Consider the following 16844-nt stretch of genomic DNA (forward strand, 5'->3'; position numbering starts at 1 on the left):
GATCTAGGAAGCTCAGAGTCCCAAAGAAGCTGGACCCAAGGAAGGACACACCAGGGCACCTCATAGTTACATAGTCACATTATCCAAGATTAAAGATAAGGAGAGAATCTTAACAGCAGCAAGAGCAAAGGAGACCAGTTACGTACAAAGGAGTTCCCATAAGATTACCAACTGATTTCTCAAAAGAAACCCCTGTAGGCAAGAAGGGGCTGGAAAGCAGTTTTCAAAGTCATGAAAAGCAAGGACCTACAATTCAAGATTACTCTATCCAGCAAAACCATCATTTAGAATGGAAGGACAGGATAAAGTGCTTCCCAGATAAGGTCAAGTTAAAGGAGTTCATCTTCACCAAGTCCTTACTGTATGAAATGTTAAAGGGACTTACCTAAGAAAAAGATCAAAAGCTATAAATAGTAAAACAGAAGGGATGGGGAGGGGGAAGAATGGGGGAAAAGGTACAGGGAATAAGCAGCATAAATAGTAGGTACAAAATAGGCAGGGGGACGTTAAGAATAATATAGGAAACGGAGAAGCCAAAAATTTATGTATACAACCCATGGACATGAACTAAGCGGGGGTTGGGGGGATACTGAGGGTGGGAGGTGGAGGGTGGAGGGGAATAAAGGGGACAAAAAAATGGGACAACTGTAATAGTATAATGAATACAATTTAAAAAAATTTTTTAAAGAAAAAAATGTTGGTGAGGATGTGTATTAATTAGAATCTTTGTGTATTGCTTGTGGGAATATAAAATGGTACGGTCACTGTGGAAAACAGCATGGCAGTTCCTCAAAATTAAAAATAGAACTACCATATGATCCAGCAAGTCCACTTCTGGATATTTACTCAGAAAAATTGGAAACAGGGTCTTGAAGAAATATTTGTATGCCTAGGTGCATAGCAGCGTTATTTACAATAGCCAACGGTGGAAACAACCCAAGTTGAATGGAAAAACAGATGAAGGGAAAAAACAAAATGTGGTATGCATATGTAATAGAATACTATTCAGCCACTAAAAGGAAGGAAGTCCTGTCACATACTGCAACACAGATGAAGCTAGAGGACACTATGCTAAATAAAATAAGCCAGTCACAGGACTGTATGATTACATCATATAAAGTTACTAGAATAGTCAAAGTCATAGAAACAGAAAATAGAATGGTGATTGCCAGGGGATGGGTAAAGAGGAATGGAGAATTGCTCTTTAATGGGTACAAGGTTGCAGTTTCGCAAGATGTGGTTGCCCAACAATGTGAATGTACTTTCGAAATGGTAAAGATTGTAAATGTTATGTATTTTACCACAATTTAAAACAAACACCAGCGACCAAGTGTGATTAAGTGCTCTGACATGGAGTGAGGGCTGAGGGGGGAGATAACATGAGTAGAAGCCTCACAAAGGGCGGTCAAGGAGGGGGCAGGGAAGCCGAGGAGTGTGGGGGGCGGCGCTGGGACTGAGGGATGGATGAAGCTGGAGAGCAGGGCGGGGCGGGTTGCAGAGGTAGAGGCCCTGGGAACAAGGGCCCCCTTACGAGTCATGGTAGAGTCTCTGAAAGGCAATGGAAAGCTACTGGAGGACGCCAGTTGCAAACATATTTATAGCAATCCCTCTCCTGCCATATGTCGGACGGGTTAGAGAAACAGGGAGAACAGTTAGAAGGCGCCTGCAAGGATTCCAGGCCAGGGCATGGCGGTGGGTGCCCCGCACTAGGATCGTGGCACAGCAGCGGAGACAAGTTTAGAGAGATGTGGGCGAGATCAAAAGGACCAGCTGATAGACTGGCCGCGGGCAGTGATTCCAGAATTCCTTCCGGAATCTCATCTGTAACCTGTAGTCCTCCATGGTTTCACAATTCTTCAGCGTGTGCTGTCTTGCTTGATCCTCAGAACCATCTCATAAGGTAAGCAAGGAAAACAGATGAAGAAGCAGGATTCAGAGAGTTAAAGGAGAGAAATGGGCCATTTCTTAGGTCTCCCAGTATCCAACAGCCACCTCGGAGTCCACCCAACCCCCTCATATCCTCCCCAGGCCCTGAATCCTTGCTGGTAAGAAGCCATTCCTTTGATCCCTATCGCCTACAATCCTAACAAACAGCATCATGCGCAAACACCCCAAAGCTGCGCTCTGACTCACACATTATCTCTATGCTTCCCTTTATGTGATATCTTCCTTTTGATCAGAAAAGAAAATTGATTTGACCCCCATCTGCTTTCAACACAGTTACGGAGATTGAAACTTTATGTTCTTCTAGGATGCTATAAACAAATTAATGCTTTTGATTTTTTTTCTTTTTAAATTTTTGGTTGCTCACTAATTCTTATAAAAATCCTCTCCCTACGCGAGCGTGAGCTCCTACTCCGTAAGCACTGCCCCATCTCACATGAGTTCTCATAAAGAACAGCAGTAGTTTGGAAGTAACATGTCATATTTTTTTAGATGAGAAAATGTCAGCACATCTCTGAGCTATTAGACCAGACAGGTGATTCTGGTCACAAGTCATAGCAAAATGCCTACAGAGACCAGGTGGGTAACACAAATGAGCAAAGTGGTCCAGGTGTCCAAACGTAAATCCTTTCCACACAGAGGTCTGCTGCACTGAATAGGAATGGTCTTCTGTCCACAGTATACTTTCCACTGTTTTTCCTTCAACGTATCACCCTCTTGGTCTAGCTTTCTCATTTCTACCTGGAGAGCAGAACAAGTTTAAGAAATACCCACTTTCCTTTAACCTTATGAAAATAAAAACAACAGTTAAAACTGGGATAAACGGCGACTGCCAGTCTCCGTGTTAGGGACATACTAGAGAGGAGCGGCAACTGTGGAAAACTGCAGATCATTTGTCCCAAGGGGCTAAAGGAAGGGGCGGGGAAGATGCTTCTCAGCCACTGTGGCCATGGGAGGGACTCAGCCCAGTGTGGCCAGATTCCCAATAATTCAAAAGTAAAGACAGAGACCTTTGCATGAAATCATCTGATTTTAAAATATTGGTGACTAATTCAAAAACTTTCAAAACACTTCATGGGCCAACACCAAACTGGCCAAAGAAAACACATCTAAAGCCAATTCTGACCACAGGCCACCAATTTGCACTCTGCAGCCTAAATGACCCCTGGCACCTTTCCAACACCAATATTCGATGAGTCTTCTTCCTACACACCCCCCCATGGAGTACATCAAGAAGCCCTACTGTAGAAATTCATCTCGTTTTGGAAGAAGGCACCTTCAATTTCAATAATGACCTTCCCATTGTAAAGGAGTTATCCTACCTCCCATCAAAAGTGACACTGGTTTTGTTTATCTCTGATCACAGTTTTAAAAGACAACTTAAATAATCAATAAGAGCCTTGGTTGTTTTGACAAGCTCTGTTACCAGCTGTCTCTTTCCGGGAGTAACATCCTTACTGACCTCCTGTTTTGCTTCCTCTGACTAAAGAGACATTTTTTTGTTTCCTTTGGTGTTACCTGTAAGTGCTCCTCCTGCCTGCCTTTACATGTTCCGATCGTATCTCGACACTGCTGTGCAGGCTCTGACCTCCTCCAGCGACCTGAGCCAGTTGGCGGCCACTTGGTGTGCTTTTCATATCTCCTTGGAGTCCGAGCATTTGCCAATGAGGCTTCTGCCTCTGTTTGAAAAACTGGTTGTTTAAATAGCACTACTTAGAGATGCTCCTCTCTTGCCCAGGTTCCTTCATAAGCCCTGCAAACCTGCATTTGTAAAATTTATCTTTTACTGGTGTCTGTGCTTACAGCCAACTCTGTTTTCACCTTCTTTCAAATCTTTTACAGTGTTTACAAGGTCCGGCAGAAGTAAGGCCTGCTTGAGTGTGGTTGGTAGGGTAATAATGTGAGTGTAATAATTTATAGTTTTAACTTGAACATTTCACCCAAAATGTCTTATGGTGTGCTTGGGTGTGATATTGTTATGTTACAAAATTACATGATTTTGTAATAAAAAGGGAGTGTTCTTTGTGCCGGATCCTGTATATTTATATGAATCTGAACTTTAGTGTGAAAAAACCCCACCATTAGCAAAATCAAGAGGCAAATGACCACCTAGTGGGAAGTATTTACAATTTGGATCATATACAATGGGCTAATCTTGCTAATAAAGAGCTCCTAGAACTTGGAGATAAAAAAGACAGAAAATGGGCAAAGGACATGAACAGATAATTCACAGAATGAAAAAATACAGATGGCCCTTAAACATTTAAAAAGAGGTTCAACCTTAAGCAGAAGAGAAATGCAAATTAAAAAATGGTAGCTACAATGAGATACCATTTTATACTTGTTATATTGGCAAAAATCTGGATCTTGACAATGCACTCTTGCTGAGGCTACAGGGAACCAGGCTCTCTCCCTCACACACTGATGGTGGGAATGCGAACGTGCCACCTCTTTGGAAGGGCAACGTGGCAGAGATTACAAATGCATCGGCCCTTTGATGCGGAGATGAGGAAAGTTCCACTTCCTGGAATTTATCTTACAGCTAATACCTGCCTTGTTCAAAATAACATGTGTACAAGGTTATGCACGGCAGCACTGTGTTTAACAATAAACTAATGGAAACAACCCAGTTGTTTTCCTCTATAGGAGACTGGTTAAAGTCATAGTTACAACATACCACAAAGTGTGGCTGCGGGCTCACAGCGTCCGCATCACCTGTGAGCTTACAAATGTACATTCTTGCATACCTACCCCAGGCCTATAGAATCAGAAACTCAAAATATAGCCCAAGAATCTACGTTTAACTAAATCTCCAGGTGATTCTGATTCACGCTAAAATTTAACAGGCACTGATGCAAACAAAGCAGCTGCTTTTAAAAATCAGAGAGAAATGAAAATCAAGAACAGGTACAACTGATCAGGAGACAGAAAACAGAACGGTGGTTTTGTTGAGGGGGTTATTGCTTAGAAGGGGCATGAGAAAGCCGCGAGGGCTATGCCTTGATCTAGACGACAGTTAGTTACAGGGGCATGCACATATGTAAGAATTCAAAACGCTGCGCTCTGAAGAAGTATGTATGCTTTGCTGCATTTGTTATATGGACTTCAGTAAAATTTCTGAAGAAAATGAGCATGCTCTCTAGACAATGATACAATGATATACAGAATACGTTATTTAGTATAAGAAAAAAGCAAGGTATAGAGAGAATGCATACAGGGTATTCTAATTACTATGTGAAAAGGGAGAGAAAAGAAAGCTACGTAGTAGCTTTCAGACACTGACAGGCGGCGTAAGAGATGCTCTAAGGACAGACGGGGAATAACAGCGACTGCCCACCGGGGACGGGGCGTCAAAGGAAGGGAGGGCGAGTAGGGACAAGACTGTCACCCCAAGTTTTCATTCAGATTTTTCTTGAACCACGTGAGTGTATTTTCTATTCAAAAATTTTTAAATAGATAAATCCTCAAATTCTTCCTGCTTATACAAATAAAATTCTAAAAGTGATGTCTTCCCTACCTTGTGTTCTATTTCTTAACTTTTGTTTTTCCCCTTGTGGCCCAGATCAGACATGAAAAGACCTGAAGCTCATGTCTGGAGCTGCCAGTTAGTTGCCTATCGTGTGATCCAGGGTCTCTCTGCCTCAGTTACTTTTCTTGGACAATGGGGATAATACTACCGACCTTTCTTCACAAAGCTAAAAGGATAACATAGCTGACTTGGGCACTATAAAATAAAGTGCTATCCAAATACGTGAGATCATTATAATCGCTTCCAACAGAAAGAATCAAAAGCTAAAGGAGCAGAACAGTCACTATCCAGCACACACCAAAATACTCCCTTTGGGGTGCTCATGTACATTAATGATACAAACAATTCTAAGCCATTTACTCAGCACTGGCTCTGTGCCAGGCACTGTAGCGAGCACATCTTGTAAGTGGCATCGCTGACTCCTCAGAGTAATCCTGAGTATTAGCCCCATTTACAGACAGGCAGCTAAGGCCTAGAGGCCAGCAGTGACTCTAACCACGCGCAGATGCCAGGAGCCAAGGCCCACCATTTCCCCAGCAGGCCTCTCTACTTCCCGACTCCCCTTAAAATCACACAGGAGTGCATTCATTAAACCCTGAAGGTGCTGAAGGTGCCAGGGGAAAAAGAGGAGCGGAGGACAGGCACGGGGCACACAGCAGCTTCTGACCTCCCCCTGGCCTGCCTCCCCAGGCCGCGGGCCACATTCTCTCCAGCCTTCCACCCTGGACGATGTGGCCTGTGGTATCTGAACTATAAGCGCAATCGTGGTTCCCACAAGCACGCACACTATTAGGGGCTGAACTGTGGTTCCCCCAACTCAACATAGAAAAAGACATGTTGGGAGTCCTAACCCACAGTATACCTCACATATGACCTTATTTGAAGAGAGGGTCCAATCCAATATGACTGATATCTTTCTAAAGTGGGGAAATTTGGACACAGAGACAGAACACACAGAGGGAAAACAGTTATCTATATGCCAAGGAGGGGTCTAGAACAGATCCCTCCCTCACAGCTCTCAAAGGAACCAACCCTGCCGACACCTTGACTTTGGACTTCCAGCTCCCATAAACGTGAGACAGTAAATTTCTGTCGTTTAAGCCTCCCAGTCCGTGGTACTTTGTCATGGCAGCCCAAACAAACTAATACACACACATAACCCCCGCCCCACCACCTTTCAGGATGCCCAGAGAAGTAAAGACATAGCTGAGGAATCTTCAAAGTTACCATTTTAACCCCATATTGCACGACTGGAATATATTTCCTCCAGTTTTACAGGAAGGTAGGAAAACATGAAAAGGACATTTTTATGATGTAAACAGACATAGCAAAACTAAGAGAAGTGTTAAAGAGAATTTGGAAATAAAAGCACTTAACTTCTGAATTGTATTCTTGATGGACCATTTTTTTTAATAAGGCCGTGACATTCCCTGTGGCCTTCAGAAAAGAAAGAGCGCAATTCCCAGGGGCCAGCGCGCACGAAGCCTCCGCCGAAGTTCACAAACCCCAGGCTTCCGCACGCCTTCGGCCCGGCAGACCTGCTGCCAGAGAAGAATGCCTCCAGCTGCAGGGAGTGTGAACTTTTTTTTTTTTTTTAATTCACTAAAAGCCATAAAGGAAAACTAATCCCTGAAAATCACATACCAAAAAAGTCTAAAATCATGGCTTTTTTTCTTAACTTCGATAAAAATAATGTAGACAAGCCCATTGCTAAATTAAGGACAAAGGTTATTTCCAAAAGAACAACTGAGTAAGAGAAATTGTCCTACCTAGAAGGATGTAAAGATTTGATCAGGAGAAACAGGATGTGAGGAAGTAAAAATGTGGGTCAGAGGTTGTGTAAGGGAAGGGAAAGGGCAAGCTGCTTCAGAAGTGACTAAGGAGAAGAGGCAGCAAGTTGTCACCAGCAGGGTCTGGCCACTGTCCCAGCACTTCAGTCTGGTTAACAACGCACCATAGCAACTCAGTGGTTTTCCTTCCTTACAGCTCTGGAAGTTCCACACTGAATGGGATAAACTCTCTGGACTCTAATGAGAAACTTGATAAAATCACTTCTGAGGTACTGGTTACCTGAACTAAGACATGTTCACTTTGTGAAAAATCATGCGGCTCACCTCTTACGGTTTGTCTGCTTTTCTGCACAACTGTTAGACTTAAATAGGAAGTGCCGTGGCCTGCATGTTTGCAGCCCCCACCCCACCTCCACCTTAATTCACAGGTTGGAATCCTAGCGCCCAATATAATGGCGCTAGACGTAGGTCCTTTGGGAGGCACTTGAGTCATGAGGTGGAGCCCTCATGAATGAGTTTGGTGCCTTACAGGAGACTCCACAGAGCTCCCTGGCCTCTTCCACCATGTGAGGATATAACAAGAAGCCTGTGATCTGAAAAAGAGCCCTCACCTAACTGCGCTGGCACAGACCTCAGACTTCCAGCCTCCAGAAGTACAAGACACAATTTTGTTGTTTATCAGCCACCCAGCCTGTGACATTTTGTTACAGCAGACTAAATGTACTAAGACAGTACATTTACTGAAAAATAAAACAAAATCAAGTTCAGAGCTGGCTGCAGGTCCTGGATCAGAGGCTCCCGCTCTTTTTCAGACGGCCTCCAGGAACGCCAGGGACACTGAGGTCTCTGGTTTCTCTTATTTGTACAGACAGGACTTGGGGGCCAAAGGGGATCTTGGTGGCTGTTCGGTATTTGGCCCGAGGGACCACGACGGAGCCAGGTCTCTGCCTCCCTAGGTGGAGTCCCCGTTTGCCCACCAGCCTGTTTAGCAAACCTAACCTTCCCAAATCAAATCTCTGCACCCCGGTTCCCTTGGCTATAAAAGGACCAGGCGGCCCACGTAAGCCTCAGGTCTCCTCCCGCCGTACAGGCCACAGGTCTGCCTGGCGTAGTTTCATCTCTAATCAGTATGGCTTCCATCTCCAGGGCCACTGTTGCCCACCTGTCTCTTCCCTTTTTTGTCTCTCACAAGCTCATCTTACAAAGAGGGACCCAGTTTGCTATGTGATGCCAATCTTTAAAGTCCATGATACAAGCACAAGACAAGACTAATTCCTGCCAGCTAGAGCAGGGAACAAAAACACTCGGAGCCGCAGCAGACAAAGTCCTTCAGCTGAATGAAGCTTTAAAACCATCTGTCTGAGGTTGTTTTTACAGGGCAGTGTGTCTCATCCTAGAAGGGACTGTAAAAACAATGGCCAGGCTACGGTGTGGGAGGTTCCCCGGCTTTTCATCTCTAGCTTCAAAATGCCACACAGCAGCTGGTGGCCATAAAACCAGCTGGGGCCAACAGAGCCCAAGGATGGGTCCCTGTTACCTTTCATTACTGCAAAACAAACCCTTCTCTGGGAGAGGTCCCCCACCCTCAGCCTTTTGTTCTAGGTGTGCAGCAGCAGGCAGGCTCCGGGATGTCAGAGCTCTGCGATTCCTACCCACAGGGCATTGCAAACATGCCTCTGACTTCTGAGGGCACTGCAGCCCCAGTCTGAAACCACATCCACCCAGCGGTACTCCCTACCTCCCCCCACCCTGCAGACCAAACACTTATAGAAAAACCAAGACTCAGAGAGAACAGAAAGATGCAAATGAGTCACCGGATTTCGTGGGTTGCCCTGTCATACCTTTGGGGTTAGAAGGATGGGGTCATTCGAAAGGCTACTTGGAGCTTTTTGCCCCGGGGCGTTTAGAGCACTGCTCTCAGACTTTAACCAGGGATCCTGTTCTGACACAGTAGCTCTGTGGTGCGGCCTGAGAGGCTGAGGTTTCTTACAAGTTCCCAGGGCAAGCTGATGGCGTGGGTCTGTGAGAGATCTGAGGGGCAAGTGCTTGGGAGGCCTCCTAGGGCTTCCTGTCTTCAGGAAACACCGGGGCTGAGACAGGGACCATCATCTTCAATCTTGCAGATGAGAGGTGAAGACCCAATGTTAAGTGGTTTCCCCAGGACAATTCAGCAAATTAGTGGCACAACGCCAAACAACCTTGCAAACACTTAGCTTGTTTGAGTCACCTGTTCTATATCAGAAAGGAAGCCAGAAGGCCTTGAGTCTGTCTGTGCAGCAAAAAAATAAAAATAAAAAAATAAATAAAAAATCAAATCTCTACTCTTTGCTGACCTTGCACAGTCTATATATCTCTTGCCATAATACAAGATGCTTTGTGGTATTTTCATCAGAAAGAAGACTGAGAGTGTTTAATGGTAAGACCAGAAACCTGACATTTTATTCCTTGCCAGAGCTGGGCAGGGTGCATGACAGAGAGACAAAATACAGGACAGCCAGTTAAACTTAATTTCATATAAAGAGTACTTTTCTAGTAAATTATGTTCCAATTGCATAATTTGAGATATAGTTACAATAAGAAAGTATTTGTTGTTTATCTGAAATTCAAATTTAACTGGTGATCTTAGACTTTCCTCCCCTAAGTCTGACAGCCCTAACAGGGTTACAAGTGGGAATAAGTAGAGTAGGGATTTGGTAACAAGGAACATTTCCTGCTTCACTGCTGTTGACCTTAAAAGAAAACCGCAAGGATGCAGGCGTGGCAGGTACTCCACCAGGACGCACAAGCTATTACTGCGACAACTGTGCCCATCTCTTCTTTTAGTTCACCCCTCTGAACAGAGTTTCACCTTTTTAACTAACCAATAATGTGACAACATCCTACATTTATAGCTGGTGTTAGGAATTGAAGTGTATTCCCCCAAAATTCATATGTTGTTGAAATCCGAACCCCCAGCACTCCAGAATGTGACCTGCTTTGGAAACAGGGTTGTTGAAGACGTCATCAGCTAAGATGAGGTCATAATGGAGCAGAATGGGCCCCCGATCCAATATGACTGATGTCCTTGTATAAAGGGGAACTCTGGACCCAGAGACTGACAGGCACGCAGAGGGGAGGCCATGTGAAGATGGGTCTCATGCTGCCAAAACCAAGGAACGACCAGAAGCTGGGAGAGAGGTAGCACACACCCTTCCCTAAGGCCCTCAGAGGGAACATGGCCCTGCTGGCTTTGATTTTGGACTTCTAGGCTCAAGAACTGAGACACTAAATTTTTGTTGTTTAAGCCACTGGGCTTGTGGTATTCAGTACTTTGGTTACTGCGGCCCTATAAACAAATGCTGAGAGCTGGTAAGAAGACAGTAGAGAAGAAGAGGGAACAAAACAAAACAAGCAAGAGAACTCATCAACATTACCATTAGCTATTTTCTGTGGAACTTGAAACCTTAGCCAAGGGAAGACACAGGGATTTAGAAATGGTAAGCCACTACGTATGAAAACACTCAGTGCTCTGCTGAAATTCAAATTCTAAACATCGAGCTGAGCAAGTTACACGCAAGATAAAGAAGAAACCTCAGAAATCAGAATTTGCCCTGTGTATACAAAAAGGGTACATTCCCAAGCACCTCCAGCCTTAAAGAGGTTTGCAGAGAGGGTTTTAAAATTCACAACCTCAACAGACCAGTTATTGTGAACAGGATTTTTCCCATGAGAAGTTTGCTTTCCTTCAGTACTTACAAACCAAACATTACTGGATCGGTGATTAAAGAGCTCAAAACAAAATTAAGCAGGCTATTCTGATTTCATTGTCTCTCTTGATTATTTGCTTGTCATATTTCGAATAGCCCCAAATGGCAAGATTTAAACAAAAGATAGGCTATTTAACAATACTTTATCCTCCCTTTCTAAAGTAACTGAAACCTCCTCAATTCAGTATGAATTTTAATGTACCTTCACCTTTACCCAGAACTTGTTCTGGCCTGGAGGGGGTTTCCAGGGGCAGAATTCAATAGCCCCACACTAGAAAAATGCCAAACCTAGCCGGCTCCAGTCACTCTGGCCTTCAATTACTAAACATGCCAAGGTGTTTATTTCTCTCTTAAGGGCTCTGCACATGCTGATCCCTCTGCCTGGAATGTACTTTCTTCTATACAGACCCCCCGCCACCGCCAAAACCCCAACACAACTCCCTATACATACGCAGCGTAAATGACAGTTTCTCAGAAACATCTTCAATCATCCCCCTTTTATTTTTCCTTATAATGTAACTGTGCGTATTTCCTTCGCGACAATTATTGCAACTATGACTATTGTTTGCTTGCTTATTATCGATCCCTCCCTAATCAAATGGTAAGCTCCATGAGTCAGGTATCAGGCGTGTTTTATAAATTATACCCAGGGCCTGCTGCAGAGGAGGCACACAAATGTTTGTCTGGCTTGATCAATTTTTTTAAAACAAACAGATGAAGGCATGATATGATCAATTCTGGCACACCCCTAAATCAGAGCCTCTTTATGCTCAGAAGCTCTGAGTTCAACCCTGGGGCATAAAGTCTATGTTTCTCATCCTGGCTGTGAAAGGGATGCTTTTAAGATATCACTTGTCATTCTGGCTGGTGTAGCTCAGTGGACTGAGCACCAGTCTGCAAACCAAAAGGTCACTGGTTCGATTCCCAGTCAGGGCACAGGCCTGGGTTGAGGGCCAGTTCCCCAGCTGGGGGTGTGCAAGAGGGAAGAGACCAATGAATCTCTCTCTCACACGTCACGTTTCTCTCCCCTCTCTCTATAAATAAATGTTGTTTTTTTTTAAATGTATCACTTGTCTTCTAATTTCTCTGAGTCTACACTTCTCATCCTGGCTGTGAAAGGGATGCTTTTAAGATACCACTTGCCTACTAATTTCTCTGAGAAACCCTCTGATCATGATCTGGCTTTACAAATAGTTCCTTCCTATAATAAAGGCACGTTGTCTGGTCACGTGCATATCAACTGCTGTGGTCCCCAGGACAATACTTTCTCACAGTAAATTAACAAAGCTGTGCTGGGTCATGATCTGGCATCCCATATAAATTGACTTTAGGGAGAAATGTAACGAAAATACAAGTATAACATTTGATAGCTGAATATCTCTTTATAAATTAATAAACTGGCATTCTAACATTAAAAAGAAAAAAGAAAAGCTTATGTATTTTATGTTTGCAAAAAAACTTAGGATTTATGAGTTCTAAGATTTAGATGGCCGAGGATATTTTGGCAATACATATATAAAACCTTTAAAATTTACATACTACTTGACTCAGAAATTCCAGAATAGGAATTTATCCTAAGAAAATAATTATTAATACTTTCAAAAATTTAGTCACAAGAATGTTTACTCTAGCACTGTTTACAATTAAAAACTGGAAACTTAAATATCCAATAACAGGAGACAGACTAGATAACTTGGGGTAACCCCTATTAAGGAATACTCTGTAACTTTTCAAAATGTCTCCCTGAATGGAATAACAATTACCAACATGGAAAATAGGTTTGCTGCATACTAACAGTAGAAGAAGTAGGTCAAGACCCTATACTCCAAAATGTTAACTGTAGTTTTTGCTGGATGGTGGGGTCATTTATGATGTTTATCTTCTTATGTTTATCTGCATTTTATAAATTTCCTTGGGAAGACATGCAACACCCATGTGAATGTATTTTGAAAAAAAAGTTTATTTAAAATTAGGCAGTCACGAAAGGACAAATACTATATGCTTCAACTTACATGAGGCACCTAGAACAGTCAAAATCACGGAGACAGAAAGTGGAATGGTGGCTGCCAGGGGCTGGCGGGTGGGGAGGGATGGTGAGGTGCGGCAGTTTTTTAACGTTTTAGTTTAACAGGTGCAGCACTTCAGTTCTGCAAGATGAAGAACTCTAAAGATGGATGGTGGTGGCGACTGCACAACAACGTGAATGTGTTTAATGTCACGGAACTATACACTTAAAAACGGTTAAGATAATAAATCTGACATTATTGTACCATAATTTTTAAAATTTTAAAAATTTTATATGAGTCAATCATAAGCTGAGCTTGGTTTACAGGTGTCTTGGTTACTAGGGTTTCTAGGAGCTAAGAAGACTGACTGTGACTGAGGAGCTCAGGGCACCGAGCAAGCCAACCCACCGCGCCCGCCAGGGCTGGAGGGTGCCTCGGGGGGAGGCCGGCATTTGCCTGGCTTCCCGTCTACTGGTGCTGGTCACAGTGTTTCCTGTTTCTTCTCACACGAGCATGGAGTTTTCGTCCTCTCTTGCCAGCATCCCTTAGTTGATTCTCCTGAGAAGGAACCGATGTGGCTGCCCCAGAAGCATGGCTTCTCCCAGAGCCTGGCTACAGGGACTGCAGGGGCCAGGCAAGTCCGGAAAAGATTCAAAGCCACATCCTCCATGGGCTGTGAGTTAAGGGATTTACCCCCAGAGTCCTTCATCTAATCATCAGTGGAGCCCAGCAAAGAAAGGAATCTTACCTTAAACTCACCTCTCTACTACAGAATGAAGAGGAAAAAATTAGATTCAGCTCACAAAAATTCTTTATTTAGCAAGGGGGTGCCCAGGGCTTTGCAATGAAAAGAAGAAAGTGCTGGTTCCTGGTGGTGCACCCCAAGAACCCAGATCTGCAAAGCCGTGGCCAAGGCCGATTGTGGCCTGCAGCTGTACCTTAACAGCAGGAGGAGGTTGGATGCTGAGTTTAAAAATCTAAAAGGATCATACAAGTACACAGGTAAAGGAGGTTGTGCAAGTCCTTCAGAGTTAACAGGGCCAGGGAAAGTCAGAGTCTAGTTCTCTGCTTACCTGCTGTAGGCACACTAACGTTATACTGAGGTAAAATAAATAAGAAGGCAGTCTTGGCAGTGACCTGTAAAATAAAGAAAAATAGTTCCAATTTAGCCTCTTGGTGACATCAAAAGAATCAAGCGGAGCCTGCCGCCAGCCCCCAGCACCCACCCCTTTTACATCTCAGACCACAGGCCCCTCCAATGAAGGGTTTTACCTAATGCACAGTTAGCACTGACTTGGCTTCTCTTCCATCCAACGGCATCCCTCCCAATATCTGCACCAAAAGCAAAGCAAACAATCCCGGGCCCTGCATGGTATCTAAACTTGTACTCACTGCAGATGGAATGAAATAAGCTGTGCTTGGGCAGCTGAGAGCTCTGTGGTAGGGATACAAATTTGTCTGCCATTCATTCAACGAGTTTGGTTATCCAGCACCGTGGAAGACGGAAACTAACAGAATGAGCCGCCAGCCTTCTGGAAGCGCAGGACCTAGCTGAGGATTCCCCAAGCACGTTGGGTAACTACAGAGTGGACAGCAGCCCCAAAAGTCTAAGCCTGAGCTTCAGAGATGGAGAATGCCAGCTGCTGATTTCACACCTCTCCCACTGTGGGGCGTGGGGCAAGGCATAACACCCCACACTTCTGGTTTGTTTGTTTCAAAAGCTGACTTGAAAATCTTAGTTGTGCTGTGAGAAAAACTGTAGTTGTCACCTGGCAAATCAGTCCTCTGGCAATGTAGCCAGCAGGGGATTCGAAGCTTGGGCTCAAGAATCGGCTGCCCGGGCTCCTAACCGCCTCTGCCACTGGCCGACTGTGCAGCCCTAAGCCAGCCATCGGACTCCTCAGCCTCCCTTTCCTGTCTCTAAGACCGAGGATATCTGCGGTACCCTGGCTGGTCTGGGTGACGCTGCCTAAAGCTCCCCAGATGTTTCTGATGTGCAGCTGGGGCGGAGAAGCACCACCTGCACTGCTCTGGAGTGTGTGGCAGGTCAGGGGAAGAGGCCAGGGCCAGGCCTTCTCCAGGAAGCCTCTGGACACAGCTCATCAGTAAAGAGTTACTGCTTCTCCTCTAAACAAAAATGTTTAAAGGAGGCACCATGGGTGTGAGGAAATAAACCGGGCATGGCAAAAGCAGCACGGAAAGCAGGAATGACGCGTTACAGCCCTCCGTGCATGCCTCTGTGCCTGCCGTTCCTAGAGACAGGTCACTGTCCTCAGCCTTCTCTATCCAGTGAAGAGCAAAACTCTCCCCACCTACCAGACCCATCTCCCTCCAGAGTGTGTCATTTGCTCTTTGTATGCAGGGAGGCACGAGCCTCCTCTTGTGTGCTATTGTCTCAGACATGTTCTGTCAAGCTCGGAGGGAAATGTCAGATGAGACTAGGTATGAGGAGGCACTCTGGCAAATGGAAGGCCCTATCCAAATATCCTGGTGTTTCCTACCCCCACCCAAAATGTGATCGCTGTGGTCGCAAGACCTTTTCCAGGTGCTGCTGACCTCCCTTCCAGTCCAACTGCCTCTATTTCTTTACAACAGTTATATATGTACTCTATTTCGACAAAAACATGGTACCCATGTCTTTCTTTTGGGGGTTGTAATCCCCCTCTCTTCGTAACCCAGCTCCCAAAAAACGTTACCTATCAGAATCTCACTCATCCTTCATAACCCAGCTCAACAGGAACGCCTCAAAGCCTTCCCCACCGGCCGTCAGGCTGCGACGTGTCCATCCTCAGGAAGCGCCCTGCCGCACTCCCGCCCTGCCATCATGCCCACGTTCTCCCTCACAGTTCTCCTCAGGTGGCCCTGCGGAGGGCAGGGGCTGTGCTGGCTCACCTGTCCTCGTGCCTGTCTCAAGTCACTAACCACACACCCACAGGATGTGCTCAGTAACTGCTCACTGGATAGGATGAAATATCAGAAACTGAGTCTGTGCTGACTTACTGTCACTCAAGCTGGCCTTGGTCCCTGTCACCCACAGCTTTCTCAAAGAGCAGTGTAGCTGCCACACCCCCCAAACTTCACCACCATCCCCACCCTCACCATGGTGGTCTCCCCTGCCTACACTCTGCTCGCATCGGTCATCCTTGACCTGACCATCCGTCCATACTGTACACCATGGCTCCCCTGAGGGTAAACCTTACTATCCCATGGGTGGAGAGCTGGTATTCAACTCTGAGCACACATCTGAATGCCTGGGGGAGTGTTTAAGATGTCCACGCCTGGGATTCCGCAGCGATGAAGCCGCACCGTGCGGGGCACCTGCACGCCGGTGAGCTCCCAGGGCGCTGTACTGTGCAGCCACATCTGGAAGCCACACGCAGAGTCTGTCCCTCCTCATCCCCTCAAAGCGGCCTCTCCGCCAGTCTCTGTCTCAGAAACTTTTCTGTGTCCTTCATAAAACTCATTTATGTTTTCAGTAAATTTTTATTTCAACTTCAAAATGCATCCTTTTAAAGAGTAAAAGAATTCAGAAATATGTAAAGAAAAACCCTAACATCCACTCTACCTTCTTTGTTTTCCTTCCTTTCCCACGTCTCCCTCCGTGTGTTTGGGGCCAGTTCTCTGAGAGCTTTCCCTTTGCTTCTATCCATTTGCAATTTACGTATTTCATTTTATCTTGACATCACAACTTGAACTGTGACTACACAACTTGACCCGAGGGATTAAAGACTAAAATCAAATTTCAAAGTGCTACAACTTATTAAATATTTAAATCGCTTTTATAGCTCTGTGAATCAAATGGTTGTTGCAGTATCATAGAGGCCCAGGG

At 44.9% G+C, this 16844-nt stretch overlaps 1 protein-coding gene across 1 annotated transcript in view; it reads right to left on the reverse strand.

The window, feature by feature from the left end:
• TRAM2 (translocation associated membrane protein 2) overlaps positions 1-16844 on the reverse strand; it is a 76594-nt gene that overhangs the window by 22758 nt on the left and 36992 nt on the right. Inside the window, exon 2 of the mRNA XM_054569478.1 lies at positions 14089-14152. Within this exon, the coding sequence (XP_054425453.1) occupies positions 14089-14152 (64 nt within the window). The remainder of the gene's footprint in view (positions 1-14088; positions 14153-16844) is intronic.

This window comes from Pteronotus mesoamericanus, unplaced genomic scaffold, assembly GCF_021234165.1.
Source record: "Pteronotus mesoamericanus isolate MK-2021 breed Mesoamerican mustached bat unplaced genomic scaffold, CSHL_Meso_final contig_20, whole genome shotgun sequence".
NCBI classification, from domain to species: domain Eukaryota; kingdom Metazoa; phylum Chordata; class Mammalia; order Chiroptera; family Mormoopidae; genus Pteronotus; species Pteronotus mesoamericanus.